The sequence below is a fragment of the Equus asinus genome, chromosome 22, assembly GCF_041296235.1.
Source record: "Equus asinus isolate D_3611 breed Donkey chromosome 22, EquAss-T2T_v2, whole genome shotgun sequence".
NCBI lineage: Eukaryota > Metazoa > Chordata > Mammalia > Perissodactyla > Equidae > Equus > Equus asinus.
Window position 1 is genome coordinate 52,288,305 of NC_091811.1, and position 21,366 is coordinate 52,309,670.

A 21,366-nucleotide genomic window follows, 5' to 3' on the forward strand; every position below is an offset into this window, starting at 1 on the left:
GAAGAAAAGAAAAATCAAAGATTGGTAAACAGAAAACATTAAATAAGAAGGAAGAAATAAGTCTTAATATATCAGTAACCACATTGAATGTAAATGGATTTAACTAATTTGTTAAACAGATACATGCACTCACACAGAGGGAGGAAAGGAGAAAGGTTGGAAATAAAGGAATGAAAAAATATATTACAGCAAACACTAAATTTAAAAGGCTTGGTATAATAATAATATGACAAAAAGGATTTAAGTGAAAACGTTAGAGATAAATACAAATATCATATGATAATTCAAGGAATAATCTACCAAAAAGGTGGAATAGTTTGTTGGAGGAGCTCATCAAAAAGATCATGAATTTATATGCACCTAATATAAATTTCAAAACTTACTAAAAATGAAAAAAACAACTGACTTATGAGCAGGAATTGGCACATACTCAAAGTGGGACTTTAACATACATATCAGAAATTGGTAAATCAGTCAGAAAAAAATTATGGGTATAAATGTTTTGAATATCAATGTTAACATTAGCATTTATTTATTATTAATTATTATTTATTTTTTTGTTAGGAAGATTGGCCCTGAGCTAACAACTGTGCCAATCTTCCCCTATTTTACATGGGATGCTGCCACAGTGGCTTGAGGAGCGGTGCTAGGTCCACTCCTGGGACCCAGGCCTGCAGACCCCAGGCCACTGAAGCAGAGTGCATGGCCTTAACCACTACACCACCAGGCCAGCACCTTAACATTAACGTTTTGACCCATGTACAAAGAGAACATTATACCCAATGGAGAATATATTTTGACTACACATGAAACATTAATAAAAATTGATCACATTTTTGATTACATAGGAAAAACGAAATTTCAATGTATTGATTTGCATTTTTTCTGATCAAAGGCAATTAAACTGAAAACAAAAAAGTAAAAAACAGTCTGGAGGAAATAGAAAACCTGAATAACTATTAACCACTAAAGAAATATTACCAGGGATGGCCTGGTGGTACTGTGGCTAAGTGCACACGTACCACTTCGGCAGCCTGGGGTTCGCCGGTTCTGATCCCGGGTGAGGACATGGCATCACTTGGCCAGCCATGCTGTGGTAGGCGTCCCACATATAAAGTAGGGGAAGATGGGCATGGATGTTAGCTCAGGGCCAGTCTTCCTCAGCAAAAAGAGGAGGATTGGCAGCAGTTAGCTCAGGGCTAATCTTCCTCAGAAAAAAAAAAACCTGAAAAAAAACTTATATAATTCATTTACATGAAATCCCATCCCGTCCCTCAAAGGGAGACAACTCCAGTATCAGGCAGCTCCCTCCTCCAGCTCCAAGTCTAGGACCTCTGGACTGTGCAATCTTCCCCTTCAGGTCTGGAGATGATTCCTAGTGGACCAGCAACCTGGAGTTACAAGGCAAGTTAACTCTTTCCAACATGTCCAATAGACCAATGGTTCTTGAGGGGTAGTCCTCACACCCAGCAGCCTCAGCATCACCATGGAACTTGTTAGAAATGCAAATTATTGGGCTACACTCAAAACCTACAAAATCAGAAACTCTGGGTTGGCTCCAGCAACTTATGTTTTAATAACCTTTCCACACAACTCTGATGTTTGCAAAATTCGAAAACCACTGCAAAAGACTATGGTGACGAGGAAGTGTAAGTATAATAATACTCCCATTGAGAAAGGAAATGTGCAGTTGACGCTGTTCCTGAGCATATATCATGCCGTTTTCATCAGCTTTTGCCAGTAACAAACTGACAAAACTTAGTAGCTTAAAATGGCAACCATTTTTTGCTCTCGTGCGTTGCACCCTTTGGGCTGGGCTCTGCAGGGCTCACTTGTGGACCTGCGATCAACTGGCAGTCGATGACTTCATTCTTAGACCTTGCTGTTAGTTGGGTTTTGCCTGGAACGAGGAGGGTAGCTGGGCCATATCTCTCTTTATCTAGTAATCTAGCTGACGTTCATTCACAAGGCAGTGGTCTCAGAGTTTCTAAAGCAGAAAGAGCAGGGGCAAGCCCCAAGGCACAAGCACTTTCCACGGCTCTGTCATGTTTGCTATTGTCTCAGTGGCCAAAGCAAGTCACGGGGTCAAACCCAATGTATTGGCGAGATCTACCTAAGGACAGTGAATACAGTGGGATGGGGAGAAGGAGGAGGGAAGTGCAGCCCTTTTTGCAAACAATATACCATACTGCCTGACAGGACTAATGAGGATGCCTACTGTGGCAAATGGAATAAATCAGTTGGTTAGCTAGTCTGGTAGCCTCTGGTTCTGATCTCTGGGGGGTGTCTTAGTCATCCACTGTCCTTCACGGGCATACCTGGTATGGGCAGTAGGAATATGTCCTTCTTGGGGGCCACAGAGCTTGGGTGGTTCTTTTCCTGTGGGTGGGAGTCGGGAATTTAGGGTTTACTTTAAGTGTTGAAAAATTAGAGGCAGTTAAAGCCAGGTTTGGAGTGTCGTTGGCAATACATTTATTGCAAAAATTTAGTGGGTTTCAGGTCTATTTAATCCAGTCAATTCCATGTGCTAATAAAGCAGGGAAGATCATGTCTAGACCCATGCTGTCCCATACGGTAACCCCAGCCACATGTAGTTACAGAACACTTGAAATGTAGCTAATCTGAATTGAGATGTGCTTTTCTTTTTCCTTTTTAAGGTAGCTACTGGAAAATCTAACATTACGCATGTAGCTCTATTGATGGCACTGATTAGTTGCTAAGCCTGAGAATTTCTGCCTCATGACTCCCGTCCCTGTACTCGGCAAATACCCCTTCTCCTTTAGTTTAAAGGTCTCTTCCTTGAGACAATTTGAAATTAATGACCTGAGGGGGAGAATACCTCCCAAAATCTAATCTTTTCTGCCAGGCTTCTTGTATTCGTTACGAAATGTACCCCCTTCATCTGACAAAGACTGTTTAATGATCTGGAGCCCCAATCTTTTCAGCTTCACCTCTTAAATCTCTCACATTCTTGCTTCTGTTTGTCTTGGCTTTAACTTGGGCATAGAAGAAATTGGCTTCCCCCAGCCAACAAAGCTCCACTCTGTTGTCCCTGTCAACCTAGATCGCAGCCTGAAAAGCTTCTTGGTGAAGCCATCCTCCACCCCCCCACCCACTGTCCTCAGTTGGGACATCTGCAACCTCTTTATTCTTGTACGAATTTACTGAAAACCACATCAGGTAGTCAACTCACTCCTCCAAATCCTGAGTTTTTCTGATCATTTCCCCTAGCAAAACAACCCCAGTCTACATGTGATGTGTCTTAATAGTTTACTAGACATTTTGCAACCATATTCAGCCATTTCACATTTTGCTTACCTGTAATACCTCATTTTGGTAACAAATTCAGTATCAGATGGAAAGCTTCGGGCTGTAAATAGCAGAATATTCAACTAAAAAAGGTTGAAACCTATTTTCTCATATAACAAGAAGGAGAAGCCCAATATAGGTGGGTCTCGAACTTCTTATTTTAGCAGACTAATTCTGTCAAGTTCTATGGGACGTCTCTGTACTTTCCTTAGCTTTCCCTAGATGACTGCTGAGGCCCTGAACAAGGCGACATCTGAAGACAGGAAGGAAGTGAAGGGGCACTTTCTCCTTGTGCATCTCCACCAGGGTGGAAAATCCACCCCAGACACGCCCCTTCCAATAGTTCCCTCAGTGGATCACACGCCTGCCAAGGAGGGTGGGAAAATGACTATGTGGCATATTCAGTCTCAGTAGGAGCTGGTGTGGTCTAGGGGCCAGAATCTTCTGGAGGCTCATTCGCCCTGGGCTAGGATGACTAAAAGCCTGGGCTTAGCTGGGGGGCGGGTGAGCAGAGCACCTCAGATGATCTTCCGTGTGGCCAGCTCCTTGCATGGCTGCTAGGTTTTTGGGGAGAGTGTCCTGGGAGGGAGGAGCCTGAGAAGGGTTCTCTGGAGAAGGAACATTCCAGGAGAACCAGGGAAGCTGCGTGGCCGCCTAGCAGCTAACCCTGGAAGTCACATAGCGTCACTCATGCCCTATTCTTTTTTTAATCTTTACTTTTAATTGATCTTCATTTTATTATTATTATTATTTTTTTTTTGAGGAAGATTAGCCTTGAGCTAACTGCTGCCAATCCTCCTCTTTTCGCTGAGGAAGACTGGCCCTGAGCTAACATCCGTGCCCATCTTCCTCTACTTTATATGTGGGACGCCTGCCACAGCATGTTGGGCCAAGCAGTGCCATGTCCACACCCGGGATCTGAACCGGCGAACCTCGGGCCACCGAAGCGGAACGTGCAAATTCAACAGCTCTGCCACCAGGCCGGCCCCTATTTTATTATTTTTTAACTGAAGTATAGTTGCCCTATATCATTATATTAGTTTCAAGTATACAACATACTGATTTTTTTTTAAAGATTTTATTTTTCCTTTTTCTCCCCAAAGGCCCCCGGTACATAGTTGTATATTTTTAGTTGTGGGTCCTTCTAGTTGTGGCATGTGGGATGCTGCCTCAGCGTGGCGTGATGAGTGGTGCCACGTCCTCGCCCAGGATCTGAACAGAGAGACCCTGGGCCCCGAAGCAGAGTACGCGAACCCAACCACTCGGCCACAGGGCCTGCACCTACAGCATAGTGATTTGATGTTTATGTACATTACAGAACGTTCACCACAACAAGTCTAGTAATCACCTGTCACGATACACAGTTATTACAATGTTATTGACTATATTCCCTATGCTGTACTTTGTGCCATATTCTATTGGTTAAAGCAATCAGAACCCCATCCAGATTCAGGGGAGGGCACATGGACTTCGTTTTTTGATGGGAGGAACGTCAATGAATTTGTAGCCTTTCAAAAAAACCCGCAGCGGTCCTCGTGTAAACCAGAGGACGTATGTAAATATATTCCTACAGATTCTTCTTACATTGTTGCAGTTAAAAGGAAATTTCAAAGTCCACTCCTCAATCAGCCGTGACGTCACATCTTTTTTTCAAGCTGAAATTCTTTTCTCAACTTAAAGAAATTTTTCTTCCAGCTCATGAATGATATAATACTGTCTAAAAAGTAGTGAATAGATGTTGAGGCTTTTTCTCACAGAGGACCAGTTTTGAGTCAGCATGGAAGAAACGTGAAAACACTGGAAGCCCTCAAATTCTGAAGGGGAGCTTTGGCATAAGAAAAGATCCAACACTATTAAAGAAAGAATATGAATGACAATTTACAGCATCTGCCGAGAAGTTCCTGGTAAACAAACACAAATGCTTGGATCCTCCTTATATTAAATTAAAATGTTAATATTTTTGGAACACCTATTAAGTCATACACTGAGGAGGATAGAAAGATAAAGAAGACTAAGTTCCCGTCTTGCAAGTAGTTGGAAGTCTAGGGAGGAGGAAGCATATCCTCCCTCCATTGTCTTAAGCGCAGCAACTGAAATAAAAACAATAAGACCATAGGACAGGGAAGCCCCAGTAAAAGCGGCCTGTGTTCAGGTCCTTATAGATGGGTAGGTGTCAATCAGGGGAAAATGGAGGAACGGGCAAGACAACGGCATACACTACTAAGTGAAGAGAACCGGGAAAAGTAAGGCCTGGGGCCCCTCAGATCTTCCTGCTCATGAGTTCCTAAAGACAAACGCTGCGCGTCCACGCGAACATCACCACCATCAGGCCATTTCGCGTAAGAGAATCCGGGGTTGGCAGGCTTGGGCTCGTAGGTTCAGAGATGCCCAGTAGAGGGCGCCACAGGCCCGCGAGTCCTCAGCGGGCCTTGCCGGCGGAGGCGGAGCGTCCTCGGCCCGGGTGGGCGGGGCCGCCGCGCTCACGTGACCCTCGCTCATGGCGGCGGCGGCGGCGGCGGCAGCAGCGGCGGCGCTCGGCGGCCGGAGCCGGATCCGGTAGCCGGGGTGTGGGCCCGCGTCAGTCCGTCCCTCCTTCGGCCGCCTCTCTTGTCTTCCGGAGTGTGGCTGGCGGAGCCGGGATGGCGGAGCGAGGCCTGGAGCCCGCGCCGGCCGCGGTGGCGGCGCTGCCGCCCGAAGTGCGGGCGCAGCTGGCGGAGCTGGAGCTGGAGCTCTCGGAGGGTAGGAGCGGGCGGGGGCGCGGGCGCCGCTGCGGATCGCGGCCGGGGGAGCCGGGGCCCCGCCGCGCGCCCTGGTGGCCGCGCGGGCGGGAGGGGAGGAGGCCGCCGGGAATCGGGCCCGGGCTCTGAGGGTCGTCTTCCCCCCTCTCCCACTCCGCGGAGTGGGTTTCCCGGGCGGTCCATTGTGCTCTCTGGGCGGGGGCTAAGCGGGGGCTGGGGGAGGTCCTCCCCTGGCCCGGGCTGCTTCTGCGCTCCCTGCCCCCCAAAACCCGAGACAAAGCTGCGCCCTCCCGCTTCTGCCCTGGCGTCTGGGCCCGGGGGCGGGGGGGCGAGGCTGCGAGCCGGCGGCTGACAGCTTTCTCCTGTCCTCCGCTACCCTTTGCGAGGGGAGGGCCCCACGCCTGTTTCTGCCCCCCTCCCCCCCTTCGGAAAGAGAGAAAGGCACATGGGAAATCCGCAGCATTTCTTCCTCCTCCTCCTTTAACAATGCGAGATGCCTCCCCAGTGACAGGAGTGCATAGAAGCGGGGTGGGCCGTGGAGGGTCCTAGGGAGATGAGAAGCAGCGGCGTTAACCCAGAGTGGGACGCACGGGGCTGCTTTCTACCACCTTTGTCGTAAGGGTTTTTCCTGGTGCCTGTATTCGGGCTGAATTTTCCGCATCTCGTCACCTTTTGGAGTCTTTGAAGAGGGGAGGAGAGGTGGCTCCCGGATACATGCAAATCCTGGCCGGCACCCTCTTTCTTTTGACAATGGATTGGTAGAGGAGGGTTGGATTTATTTTGAGAATTAAAAGAATGGAATAAGTCAAGCCACTGTGGTTAGAAAAGTCCCTTGGACGACAGTGAGAGAAACGTTGCGCTGTTCTGGGCATGTGATCCGGCTTCTTGTGCAGTTGTGATCAGTTCTCCATAAAGTTCCTGTTTTTATCACAGGCTGCCTCAGACAAAAGCGGCCTTTTCTCCAAGCTTGATGTCAGGACTGTGGTGGTGTCCCCAGAGTTGCATATTCTTACTGAGTTCCTGAGGCCCAAAGGGCCTCTTCACCAGCATTTTTTCAAGTGGATTAAAAATTGTTGATTGGAAAAGAAGACTGTGTCAGGTTCCCAGGAGAGTTCTGACACTTTGCTTACTTATCAAGGCATTATCTCCCCCGCGCCGCAGTCTTTTACAGCGGAAAACCAGACGTAGATTTGAGGGTTATAAATCTAGCTGGGCATGGAAGGAAATCATTATTTTTAATAACCCCCTGTTAGGTTTTCCTAGTGTATAGGGAGGTACAGTTTTCCTTTGCACTTAATTACCAATGTATTACTTTTTCAGTTAATCAGTTGGCAAGTTATTCTTTGGCCCGTCCCCAGTATTTGTTTCTGTGAAGTGTTTAGGGCATTACCATGCGTTCTGCCTCTCAAGGTACCTCATTCATCTAGACTAGAGCATTGCCATTAAATCTGCGATGACTTCCATTCAAATCTGACTTGTGGAAGAGTTCCTTTATAGTAACAAATCAGCTATCTTTGATTAGCCAGCAAGAGAGAGGTCTGGCTGCATGTTTGCGTCAGAATGAAATTAAAAATAGTAGTTGATTGCTTTCACACGGAGAGGGAAATCCTGGAAGCTCCTTATTCCTGGTGTATCTGCTTCCAGCTGATCGTTGTTTACTTCTCTGGGTCTTTCTAGAGATGATTCCGAGGAACTGTTTCTAGGACTCACGCTGATTAGCTCACCTTTCTCTCCTTCAGAAGGTGTGAGACTCCTACACGCAGCCTGGGGATGCCAAGGCTTACACAGTTTCAGGACAAGCGCATGGTTTGCTTTCCAGCACAGGATTGTTTTGGTTGGCGTATGCCTTCGTTTGAGTTGGTTTCTTATAGATTTATACTTCCTTATCCTGTATTCATCTCTTTTAGCTGTGGATAACTGGCTGGAAAACCTTGGGCCTGCGGTGTCAGCATCCTGGCCATCTGTCTGTCTTGCTAAAGGTAGAGAAGATGGTTCATTGGAGAAGTTGGTAGACATTTTTAGGAATTCAAGTGAAATTAGAACAACCCAGCAGCCCCAAATCTATACGATGGTGTTATTTGTATGTCTGTAGCAAATTTTGAATGAACCTTTATTTGTTTTACATTTTCTCTACAGTTACTGCTCTGACAAAAGTACTTTTTTTTCTTCTAAAAAAAGGTGCATTTAACTATGTGTTTATCGTGTGTTGCTGGCTTTAGTGCGCTCATTCCTTGACTTTATTCATTTTTTTTAGGTTCAGGTTGTAGTCAGTCCTAACTATGGTGACAGTCTGAGCTGTATCCTGTTAAAGAATTTTCTTTGTGCTGGCCTGTGTTTTCAGGCTCTGGTCCTGGATCAGCTGCTCCGAGCTGAGATGTTCCGAGCTGAGACGCGGCTCCGTGCCTCCTTGGGCTGTCAGCTGCAGGGCGCCTTGCGGAGCCCTGTGCTATGTCTGGTGCTTCAGGCAGATCACCTGGACTTGGTGGGTAAAGCCTCCTGCTTCTGCACCGGAGAGAATAGCCTGGAGAATCATTTAGAATTGAACTTAGGCATAATCATGAGCTTTTCTGTAGATGAATAGGTAGGAGGTTTCTGCAAGTATTCCCAGGATTGAAAATTTTTTCATGATGTGCATATATTATAATATTTATTATATGTTTGATAAGATGCTCTGTTGTCTGAACTTTATTCATGTTTTAGTCAAGCGTGTGCACATAAAGTAACACTAACGATGAGAATTATTTGTTTAAATCTGTCTGATAATACATTATATTTGTGTAATGATTGATCTTCTTATACATTCTGTATTTGAGCTTCACTGTGACTTTGTGATTAGGGAGAACACGTATTATTACCACCTCTCTCGCCTTTTCTTTTTTTTTTTTTTTGGTTTAACAGAATGGAAAACTTAGAAAGGCTAAGTGTTTTGCCTGAACACTTGTCTAAAGTTGCTCATCTAATAGGTGCCATTATGCTAAGCTGCCATGTGATTATGACATCTGTTACCATTGAATGATTTAAATATCTTTACTCTTATTGCTCAAGCTAGTAACTCTAATTTTTACTCTAGGAAAATGCTGCAAAACAGTTGTATGCACACAACTCCAAATAGTCCTGTTGATCCTTTTTCTGAAATCTCCTTCAAGTCTCTCATTCGCTTGACTCAGCAGATTGAGTCTGTGCCTACTGTGTGCTAGAGATACAAAGGTGAGCACGGTACTGTGTTAGCTTCCAAGGAGCTCTGAGTCTGGGAGGGAGATCACTTAAAGATACCAACAAGGGGCCGGCCCCGTGGCCGAGCGGTTAAATTCTCACGCTCCGCTTTGGCGGCCCAGGGTTTCGCCGGTTCGGATCCTGGGCGCGGACATGGCACCGCTGGTCAGGCCATGCTGAGGCGGCGTCCCACATACCACAGCTAGAAGGACCCACAACTAAAATATATACAACTATGTACCAGGGGGCTTTGGGGAGAAAAAGAAAAAATATACCAACAAAACAGTACATGAGACCACCATAGAATTCTGTACAGAGGCTGCCTTCTAAGAAAACAGGAAGCCGTCTGCTTTGTCGTCGTTGTGAACAAGAAGCCATAGAGGCCTGTAAATACAAGGTGCGCTGGTGGGGCTGGTAGAGAGGGCTGGGATGTCGCTTTTGCGGTTCAGTCATAAGTGTGAAGGAAAGAGGGACCTAAATACCATCCTCCTGTGGCATGTCGGATGGAGCGCACATCTTCTGAGAGCAGTCCAAAGATGACAACTGGAAAGGTATTTGAGATAAAATAATGCTCACAGGAAGGGATCCTCCCTGTGCTTGTTTGAACACTTCTCTGAACACAAACACGACAAACCCACTGACGTCCTCCCTTTCTCCTGCCGGTTCCCTCGCCTCCCTCCGCAGTCCTTCCAGCACGGCGCTGGGGTCCACCTTGCAGGCTGGAGGAGGGAGGAGAGCGGGCTCTTCCTGGGAGTTCTTTAGGAGTGGGGAAGAAGTCGGGGAGTTGAAGAGGACAAGGGGAAGATGCTGGATAGAGATTGTATTTCACGGTCTCAGAAGTGGGCAAGGAGAATTAAGTCACCAGAAAACTGGTGACTCCCTCCTGCTGTACCTCTCCTGGGAAAGTGGGCCATTTCCCCCCAGACCTGTGGCATAGTCATGAATTCATGGGATACACCTTTACCAGGAAGTCACGCCTAAGCTGATGTCATACCTGATGCTAGGAGTATTAAGGAAGGCAGGTGTATGGGTTTTTCAATAACCAAAGCCAAGCATTATCTAAGTGATCTACTCCTGAAACTTGAACATTTGTATTTTTGGTGGGCTGTGCTCATCTTGGGTTGGAACTCATGTTTAGGAATTACTGTTGGAGCCTGTGGCACATTCCTTTGAAAATCCTCATGGGGCAAATTTTAATTCTGTGAGGGTGGAGTTTTGTTGTACAGGTTACTTGGAGTCAAGTGGAGAAAAGCTGCTTGATGTTCTTTTGGAGTTCAGACTTGTTGTGGTTGAAAAAATGAGAGTGATTATAAACTGATTTTAGTTTTGACTGTCAAAAAACTTAGAATAATTGTAAACTGGTATTGAGGGCAGTTCCAGAAGAGAAGTGACAGACAAATTCATGGGAAGAACAACTCTTACTGTAAAGGATGGCGTTTGTTCGGACTCCCTAGTTTTGGTGTATATTTTGAAAAACTAGTCTTGTTGTTTGACAGTCCCGTAGCATGGAGCTGGATTTTCTTTTTTTAAAAGATTGACACCTGAGTTAACAACTGTTGCCAATCCAGTCTTTTTTTTTTTCCTTCTTCTCCCAAAAGCCCCCCAGTACATAGTTGTAGATTCTTCTTGTGAGTGCCTCCAGTTGTGCTGTGTGGGACGCTGTCTCAACATGGCCTAATGAGCGGTGCCATGTCCGCGCCCAGGATCCGAACTGGCAAAACCCTGGGCTGCCAAAGCAGAGTGCAGGAACTTTTAAACCACTCAGCCATGAGGCCAGCCCCGGAGCTGGATTTTTGAATAAGAGAAATGATGAAGTCTTCACTCTCGGCCCAGCCCTTGGTGGCTGCTTTCTATCCTGGCCTGTGTGAGGAGTAGCACCTTAGGGTTGAAAGTTCAGATGATTGGCTAAAAAGGACCTTCGCACTATACTTGTGTTTCATAGAATTATTACAGTTCTCCATGGTCCTGTCCTCTCTCATGATTAATTCAGGAATGCTCTTTGAAATACTTCTTCCTGCTTGTCTGCACAATTTCTTGCAATTCTTTAAGAGTTCAGCTGAAGTACTACTTTTTTTTTATAAACCTGACCCTGACCACTGTGAGCCCTCTTGCTTCAAACCGTATAGCATTTGCAGTTTATATCATTTTTGCCAATTATATATTTTCTTTCTTTTTTTTTTTCTTGCAGGGGGAAGATTTGCCCTAAGCTAACATCTGTTTCCAACCTCCCCCCCTGCCCCCCATCCCCTGCAAAGCCCCCGTTCATAGTTGTGGATAGTTGTAAGTTCTTCTGTGTGAGCCCCCACCACAGAATGGCAGCTGACACGAGTGGTGTGGTTCTGCCCCTGGGAACCCAACCCACACCCGAAGTGGAGCATGCTGAACTTACACTGCTAGCCCATCAGGGCTGGCTCCGTGTGTTTTCTAATTAAATTGTCTTTCATTTCACCTCAATGTAAGCTCCTACAGAGGTTGTTCATGTCTTAAACTTCCTTTGATGACTGCCCCACTGTTTCTTTCTTGCGCTGTTTTAGGAGTGCAGTATGTTTTTGCTCCCTTCAATTTGATTCAAATTGAAGCCTGAAGTCTCTGTCTTGGGGATTTGATTTTGGCACAAGGCGAGGTTGTGCAGTCATTCAAGAAGCACAGGTTTTGGCATCTGGTGGGCCTGGGCCCAAGTCCTGGCCTGTCACTTATTAGCTCTGTAACCTTGGACAGACTGCCTAACCTCCCTGGTTTTAGTGGCTTCAATTCTTAAAAAAGGAATGACAACCTCATTCGAATTGCAAGGAGGTTTAAAAGGAGGTAATAGGAGAAAAACCGAGTGTAGTGCGTGGCACGCAGTGAACGCTCGGTACATGTCATGTTTATTGTTTCTGAGCGTGTGGATGCATAGTGACTTGGCTGGTGTTAATATCTTGTGGTACTTAGTAGAATACGGTTATATCTGAAGTGGTGAATGCAATCAATTTGTGTATGTATTTTTTACAAGTGAGGCTTCACTCCACCATCAGTTGCTGCTGCTGCTGCCTTCTACCCTTAGTTCAACACGTGTCGGGTCACTGCAAGCAGTTGACTAGAGCAGAAAAGAGTAACTCGTTTGTTTCATATAGAGATCTGGCGTGTGGACATTTCTGAGCCTGTAGGTTCTGGCAAATGGCTCTGAAATTTAAGCATAGTTTCTGATGCTCAGGCATCGACAAGCTATGAAAAGGCGCATGGGAATACTCAGAACCTTCAAGTCATTTTTGACTCTTCCCTTTCTGAGTCCTCCATTTGTCCTTAGGGAACAGATCTTTCGAGTCCTCCTTCGAAAGTCTCCTCGTATCTTCTTTTCTTTTGAGTTGCATTTACCACCACCCTCCTTCAGTCTTCTATCTTCAGACCCACAGGTCTGATTTTTGTCTCTCTTTAGCTCTAGATTGATCTTCCAGCTTTAAAAAATGCTGCTTTCCTCTAAAGCCGTTGCTAAACCCAAGGCTCTGTCTCTCTGAAATTCTGCGTTTCCTAAAGGCGGGGGTGGCCTGGATCCTTTATCCCCAGCGTCTAAGTTAGTGCTTTTGGCCACATCAAAGAGTCCATCTCTTTTTGTTGAGTGATTATTTCATAGAGGTTTAAGTGAGAGTTTTTCCTATCTTTGTGTTTCTAAGGAGAAGTGCTTTCCGTTGGATGCTCTTTAATGGACAAGGTAGGTTCTGAAAGGCCAGTTCTCTGGGATTCCCCAGCGTCACGGCTCACAGACTCTCTGGATACCTGGGTTGACTTCCACGGATCTGGACAGTCTGTGAAATCATGTGCAGGATTTTGAGTGTGAATGCTTTTGTGCCTTGTTTGGGAGCAGTCTACAACTTTCAGCAGTTTCTTAAAGAGAACTGAAGCAAAGGAAGAACCAAGTTTATGTATTATCACCGTTCAGTCTCACTGGCTTGTAAGGAAAGCCAGACCCCCTCGGCTTCCCTCGGCAGCACTCACAGACTTATCTGTATCAGTTCCCACCCTTCTCCCCTTTCCTTCTTTTCTCAGAGGAAGAAGTCTCCTCCTCCTGTTGTACAGTACGTCCCTCTGACTGTCTTCTCAGTCCCAGCCCTTCTCTTCTGGGATCTTGGGATCTCACTTCATTGATTGATCTATTCATTCATAGCCTTTTTGTCTTTGTCTGTTCCTCTTATCTTCAGCCTCTCACTTAACACTTGGCTCTTGGCTCCTTCCCTTCAGCCTATAAATATGCTGAAGTTTCTCCCATCTTAAAAAAACCCAGCGTCCCACAGTCTTGTATTGGAATCTGCTTCCTCTCATGTGCCCACCTTCTCTCCTCATAGATCCTGGAAAGTGTAGCCTACGTTTCCTTTATCTTATTTCTTACCTTTGCTCACTCCTCCTCAGTCATTACTTCTGCCTCATGAAGCCTCTGAAACAGCTGTCTCCAAAGCCATGAGTGACTTCTTATTTCACACTGAAAAGTACTGGAAAGATACTGGAGACAGCATCTTTCTCTGCAGCATTGGATACTGTGCACCATTATCTTTATAAAACTCTCTCCTTCCTTAGCTTTTAGGGCACCATTTCCTTATGGCTCCCTAAGTGTTCCTTCCTATGCTCTGTCTTGGGCTTCTTTTTCTCTCTCTTCCTCCTGATGTGGGTGTTCCCGATTTCTGTCATTAGCCTTCGTCTCATTCATATACACTTGCTGAGTAATCTCCTCCATGCCCAGGGCCTCAGCTGTCAGGGCTGCAGGATGGCTCCCTAGTCTGTATCTCTAGCCCTGACTCTCCTCTGCTCCCGATATCCCCTTGGTTTGCCCCTGACAACTGTAACTTAATAAGTCAACACGGTACTCCTTGTTTCAGCCTGCCCCACAGATACTCCCTGCTTCAGAGTGTCCACTCACCCAGGTCCGAAACTTGGGGATTAACTCAACCCTCAACTTCTAATGGGTCACTAAGTCCTGTTGATTCTGCTTCCTCCTCTCCATTCACAGTTTTAGTCTTTGTTCAGGCTCTTACCATCTCTTGCTGAGACTATTGCAGTAGTCTCCTAACTTGTCTGCCTCCCTTCAGTCTCTTCTTGCTCCAGGCTTTCCTTCTCTAGTCTATGATGGAATGATCCTCATGTCCTCTTTCCTCTTTAACATTTTTCCGTGGCTTCCCCCATCCAGAGGATGAAATTCAAGCATCCTTTGTGTGCCGAGACCTGCCTGCCTTTTAGCCTCATTTCCTGCTCCTTCCAGGTTTTTTCTCTCCTCTTTAGCCATGCCCAATGTCTTGCACTTCCCTGAATGCGCTGTGCTTTTTCACTTCCCTGCCTTTGTACACGTTGCCTTTCTCTGAGAAATGCCCACTCTGGCATGTTCTTCCCCTTTTTCTGCCTGGTTAACTTCTGTTCCACTCAATTTCCTGTGAGAAGCCAGCCTTTCCTAAGTTCTCTTAGGCAGTTAAGATCTCTGTATAAGTAGCCATCAGTTATTGAGTGCTTATTATGTAGCAGGCCCTGTGCTGAGCACTTTATATACCCTGCCTGGCTGGTTAGTAGGTTCTGAATAAATAGTTCCTATTATCATGGTGATGAGGGAACTGAGCTGGTGAAAAGCACCTGAACACTGAGTGGAAGGCAGTGTGTGCCAGATCCCCTCTTGTTACATCCGGCCTGATCTTTCCCTTTCTCCCTACCAGTAACAGTCACATTCTGAAATGAAGGACAAAGGGAAAAGAAGACTGGACTTGAGTCATTTAGACTGGGTGTGAGTCCTGTCTCTGCTGCTCACTGTATGACCTTGGGCCACACAGTCTTTGAAATGTGCTTCTGATCCTGACAACACCTGAAGATAGGCGTGACTTCCATTTGTAGAGACTTGTTAAAGAACAGGAAGCCTAAAGTACAGTGTGCTGGGGTTGGAAGCCATCAGCTTGAATCCAGACTCCAGTTTCCACACTACCATCCGCCTCCATCTCCCCGAATCAGGTTTCAAGTAATTTCGGCAAAATTCTTTTTTATCTTAATTGTTGGGCCCCGTTTCTCTTAGGATGCAGCTTCTGTCTGTGGAGTTTTGGAGGTGGGTCTCCCTGGAGGGAAAAGAACGGGAGTGTTCTGTCCTGTTATGAGAGAAATAGGTAGGAAGAGGAGTGAGGCAGGTTATTTCTGACCTTGCTTTGCCAGGAGCAGGGGGGTTAGCCCTGGAAAATATGGTTGGAGGGTTTCCTTCATGCCAACCTAACTTCTGGCAAAATGTGTTCTGTATTTCTTAAAAGAACAAAAAATATTGAGTAAGATCCTGTAAGACTACTTATAAAGGAAAAGATAATTTTATATACTTATATTTTGATTTGAAAGTAATTTTTCCTCCTTGAATCGAGATGGGAATGATGAGAAGCTGCAAAGGGGAAACCGAGGAGAAGAATATTCTGGATGCCGCAAGGACAGCCCTAAGTGAAATTCCGCAGGTCTGGCGTCTTTGCATGTCCTTGAGCGTCTGGACTGTGGATGTAGTATTGTGATTACATTCTGGTTCAGAAAGATTTTTTAGTGTTTTTTTTTTAGGATGTTTAATTTTAAAATTAATGTATAGAGGTTTCTGGAAATGACGTACTTTGATTTTTCTTGGAGTTACTTTTTTGTGAAGGAATAGTTCTCTAATAGCTGTGTATTTTCAGAGGACTCTTGCTCTTAGGGATAAATTAAAGCATCTGTAGGTTTTTACCTTTTCTTTTTGAGGACCTTGGACTATGTTGTCTCAAGTTATTCGTAGACTGGAACTTTTGGGTTTTAACTCAGGTCAGGTATGAATGCATTATGGTGCTGACCAGTCTTGTCACTGAATCTCCTTTTTAAAAATGAACCCAGCAGGAATTCTTAGGTAGAAGCTTCTGATCATTTCTTGTTGAGTAAATCTGTGACTGAGGCAAACAGGCTGTCTTAAAAATTTCTTTTTTGTTGAGGCATAATTGACATACAAGATTATATTAGTTTCAGGTATACAACATAATGATTTGATATTTGTATGTATTGTGAAATGATCACCACAATAAATCTAGTTACCATCCATCACCATATATAGTTACAAAAATTTTTTTTTCCTGTCTTAAAATTTTAAAGAGTTGTCATTCTTACTTTATTGGACTTCCTGTCTGGCTAGGAGGAAACTTTCATTTTTAGATTGAACATGTAGAAAAAGCCTTGGTATGAGTTTTGCTCCCATAGTTCTTTGCTCGTTGTTTTTCTTCAAGGAGACCAAGGGAAGTACTAGAAGGTGAACTTCCTGTTAAAAAAAACTTCCTCATTTGTTGGTTCTCTGAGCTCTAATATTACCCCTATATTATAACTGTTTCAAATTATCTTTAAATTATGAAATTATCATTTGCGTAAATATTCTCATCTCCCTTTGTAAGCTGCTTGAGGACAGCACGCGGCATCCTTCAGTGTAAGTGTTTTCCAGAACTTGTTCAACCAGTGAGTGAGTCTGGGCTCTGTCTTCACCCTCCCTGTCTCTTCTCATTTCCCTACCAGTGCTGACAGACTCTTCTATTACAGGCAGGCTGGTGTCCTCACTTTTCCCTGCTGGCTCATTTCCATCTCTGTGCCTTTGCCGTGACTGTTTCCTTTGTCAGGACTGCCTTTTTTCCTATTAAAATTTACCCCTGTCTTGCGGCCTGGCTGACGTCCCCCTCATCATGAAACCAGCTGATTGCTTTAGTCCATAGTAATCTCTTCTATTTTTAGACTATTGTTGTATCCAGGAACACAGTTTCACACTTAATTGACCACTATTTATTTGTTTCATTTATGTTATTTTTGCCTCTTCAGACTTTACGTTTCTTTAGTGTAATGACAAGGTCTTCTGCCTTTAGGAACTTGTGAGGTGCTGACTGTATCAAGATATCAATAAATGTATGTGTTCAGCACATATATTTGTAAGATCTGTTGAGAGGATGAGAGATGCACAGACGGCAGATTTCCCGCTTTCCAGGAGCTTTCAATTTAGTAACTTCTCAACAAATAGCTGTTTGGGTTTTAAGAATATTAATTTAGGTAATTGTCTTTGAGCACTTGGAAGCGTTTTTGTTTTCTGCTTCAGTGATTAGCATTTAAACAATACCATTTGAAGTGATTCTGGTAAGATGGCAGCTTGAGCACATCTCTGCCTCCCTCTTTTTTGAACTCAGGTCAAGTAAAATAACAATTTCAAAGCTTAGAGCAAAAATACCAAGAGTTAGAATGGGAACTCATGAAGGTAAAGTTAAAGGACTTGGCGGGTAGATCTAGGGAACCTAAAATGCAAATAATGAGAATTTTAGAAGGAGAAATAGGCGATAAAAATGGCCTGAGCTGAAAAAAGATTCCCTGCAAATTGAAAAAGACTGTAGATTGAGTGATTTCACTGTGTTCCAGGCGAGAGTGATGAGAAAAGGCACAAACCTAGGCATGTTCTGATAAAATTCCTGAATTCAGTGATAAAGAAAAAAAAAACCTCAGGGGCCAGCTGCGTAGTCGTTGGGTTTGCACATTGTGCTTCCGTGGCTTGGGTTTTGCCGGTTTGGATCCTGGGCGTGGACCTACACACCGCTCATCAAGCCATGCTGTGGGCGTCCCACATAGGAGAACTAGAAGGACTTAGAACTAAGATATACAACTATAAACTGGAGCTTTGGGGAGAAAGAAAAGAGGAAGATTAGCAACAGATGTTAGCTCAAGGCCAATCTTCCTCACCTAAAAGCATACCTTTAAAAAAAAGAAAAAAGAAAAAAAAGCTCTGCAAGCTCTTAGATAGATAAAGTTAAAACTACAACAATAAGAAGAAAACAGACTGTTCTCATTTGCAGTGTTACAATTCTGATGATGGTGTAAGAAATATCTGTAGACGTTTTAGAGAAAGGTCTACACTCCAAGAATCCTATATGCAAGTCTTGATGTTATTCACCTTTCAGACAGAAGAAAGCTCTATGTGAGCGTGCAGGGGTTCAGAGGTTATATCACTCATAGACTCCAATCTGAGCGATATACTCTAATCAAAGAGGTGGTACAACACAGAGACCCCCAAGGCAGAAAGCGGAGAGGAAACAGTGGTGGACAATGGCCTTTGAAATATATATAATTACGTATATTGGGAGTGACCAGGAATGTGTAATATAAATGCTAAGTAAGGATCTTTGAAGTAGAAGAGACATTTTGCAAAAGAAAACCTGGTTATCTGAATGAAATATTCTAGATGATTTCAGCAAAAATCAGACATTGTGGCACAGGGCAGTGCGGGGATGGGTGGGAAGTAAAAACATTCGTTGGTATCATTGGGATGTTGGCAGGGGAGAGTATGGAAATGAATGGCCTTGGTGAGGAGAAAAATACTTTGTTTATAATACTGTCAAAAAATTATAAAATACTTAAAGATAAATGCCACAAGAAAGGCACAGGATCTATCTGAAGAAAATTGTAAAATCTTAAGGATGTAAAAACAAGATCTGAAAAGAATGAAAATACATATCATATTCCTGGATGGGAAGACTAAATATGTATAAATTTAATCGAAATCAATTACAGCTCCAGTGGAGAATTCTTTTGGGGGTGGGGAATCAGATAAAATGATCTCAGTGTTCATATGAAAGAAAAAGTGTAGAATAGCCAAGAAAACTTAGAAAATAGTGAGGTGGTCCTTGCTTTACCATGTGTTAAAATAGATTCTAAAATTGCCATACTCAAAGTCATATGGTATTAGCATTTGAATAAGGATGGGCGAACAGAATAAAGTGCCCAAATCCTTGTATGTGTAGGAAAAACAATTATGAAAACATTAAAGTTTCATGAGCCTAAACCAGCTGTCTTGCCAGTTGTCTCAAGTTAGAAAAGATCTTAAAGTCAGCTGGCTAGGACTTCAGAGGACATCAGAAATAATGAAATTCTTGATGTTTTATTTATCCTGTTCAGAGGAGCACACTGGAACTAGAAAGAAAAACCTGTTCCTCTTCAGTGTCTTTCCAGTGCCCTCTACAGACGGAGCTTAACACTGAGGCATCAGGCAAAGGAAAAATCCTTCAAGGGTCCACCCGAATTTTCACAGAGCAAGTAATGAAGGGTAGGTTTGGGGCTGCGAAGCAGTGTGGTGATAACTGACACATCCTTGATGCCTCTGCTTCCTTCTAACTCTCCATATCTCGCCCGTCCGTCAGTAAGTTTTTTTTGATGCTACCTTAAGAAATCTCCTAAATCTGCGTCTCTGTACTGATCATTGCTGGTCATTGCCTCGCCTGTTTCCTCATCTCCAGCTTTGCTAGCTCCTAGTTACCTAGTGTCCCTGCTTGCTTCTCTCTGACTGATTTTCCACAGAGCAGCTACAGTGAGCTTTTTAAATACAAATTAGATCATCTTGCTTCCCTGCCTTACAACCCTTCAGTGGATTCTCTTTGTTTTTAAAATAAAATTCAAACTCCATTTCATGGTCTCCAAGGCCTACACAGGCCTCTCATCCAGTCCGCTCATCCACCATGCTTCGGCCAGACTGAAGCTCTTCTTTCTCCCCTTCCTCCCTCCCTCCCTTTCCTTTTATTTATTTAGCTGCTGTTTATTGAGTGCCTACTATGTGCCATGTAGGTGGAGGCAATCCAGCAGTGGTGAAAATAACAAAAATCCCTGCCCTTAAGGGACTTACATTCTGTAGGAATAGACAGAAATTAATAAGTAATATATAGTGCAATGGAGAAAAATCGTGAAGCAGGATACAGCATACTGGGCCTGGTCAGTGGACGTGGTCAGGGCCACCTCGTGGTGAGATGGCATTTGAACGAGAACCTGAGGGCAGGGAGGCCTTTTCCTCCCTTGGACTCGCCAAGCTGGCTGCCTCCGGGCTGTGCTCTTCACCTCTCTTCTGCCTGGAATGCTCTGCTCCAGGATCTCTGCTTGGCCAGCAGCTTTGCCTCCTTCCTGTCTCAGCTCAGAGATGACTTCCCTGACCACCGAGTTTAAATGAGCAATTCCTCCTGTCCTTCTCCATCTCATTTCTCTTTTTACTTTCTTTTTTGCTGTTTTAAATTTTCTAATTAAGACTTAGCACCATTTGAAAGGATCTGGTTCGTGTATTTGTTCGTCGATTATCTGATTCTCTCCCAGTAAAATATCACTCCCTCGAGAGCAGAGACCTTGCCGTCTTGTTCCCTGCTGGATGCCCAGGGCCCGGAACACAAGACTCTTGTAGACACTTGTTCAGTGAACAGATGGACTTCGCAGTGGGAAGATTCCAACGGGATTCCTTAGATGGTGGCAGCTTTACAGAGTAAAGAAGTCTAAGTATAGGCTCTGTCCCCAGGCCTCTGCCAGGGAGGAAAAGGGCCCCCTGCGGGAGCTGGCCAGGCTGGAACTCAGGGGCTCATGGTGTTTCCTGGCATTTGGTTGGTTTCTAAAATCTGTTTTTCCTGTTTCCCTCACCTATTGATCTTGCCCTCTGATTTTCCATGTGACTTTTACAGTTGGATGATGTGTGACAACTTTCCGTTTTGTCAGCCTACCTGGCTACTTTGCTCATTCAGTTCAGCTGATGGTTATTATGTAGATGCTTATGGAAGATGCCTCGCGAGGCCAGGTGCTTGTGTGAGAGCTGGAGCCATGCTGCGGACTGCCTCTGCCCCCTGCCTGGGGGACATCCGCTCTACCTCCTGTGTTTTGTTGTGCTCTGCCCCTGTGTTGATTCTCTTTTTCCTCTACCTTAACCAAATGTATTAGCCGCAGGATCTGATCTGATGCATAAGCTAATTGGGTGGGTTTTTCTGTAGGCCAGATATCTTCAGCAGTCTTCGTTTGGTTTAACTGGTCAGTCCTGGTTGGGAAAAACTAAATATTTCGTATACCTGGTTTTCCAGCATCTTTTCTTGGCCACATTACATCTTTCACAAAATGTTGGGAAACCAGGGAAGTGAAGTATTTGGCCATAAGGTAAATATTGGGTTTGTTGAACTAAGTCAGACTTATAGTCGATTTATCCCAGTGTATGCAAACAGTGTGGCCAGCTAGACTGCTGAGGACACTCGTGGGCCAACCATAATGTCCAACTGTACACACACAACCCTGTTATCTTGGGTCCTGCCAGTTGTCTCTCAGGTGCCTATTGAGTATCTGTGTCCAAGATACT

General features: G+C 44.6%; 1 protein-coding gene across 9 annotated transcripts in view; it reads left to right on the forward strand.

Annotated features, from left to right (window-relative positions):
• Positions 1-5,780: 5,780 nt before the first annotated feature.
• The window catches only part of DIP2B (disco interacting protein 2 homolog B), a 208,434-nt gene continuing 192,848 nt past the window's right edge, over positions 5,781-21,366 (forward strand). For 4 of the 9 annotated variants that reach the window (XM_070494879.1, XM_070494881.1, XM_070494880.1 and 1 more), the window contains exon 1: positions 5,781-6,048. In XM_070494879.1, the coding sequence (XP_070350980.1) occupies positions 5,949-6,048 (100 nt within the window). In that variant the 5' untranslated portion in view covers positions 5,781-5,948. Of the gene's footprint in view, positions 6,049-16,505; positions 16,675-21,366 lie in introns of those variants that run through there. The other 5 variants (XM_070494882.1, XM_044755927.2, XM_070494884.1 and 2 more) reach the window with 3 other exon arrangements.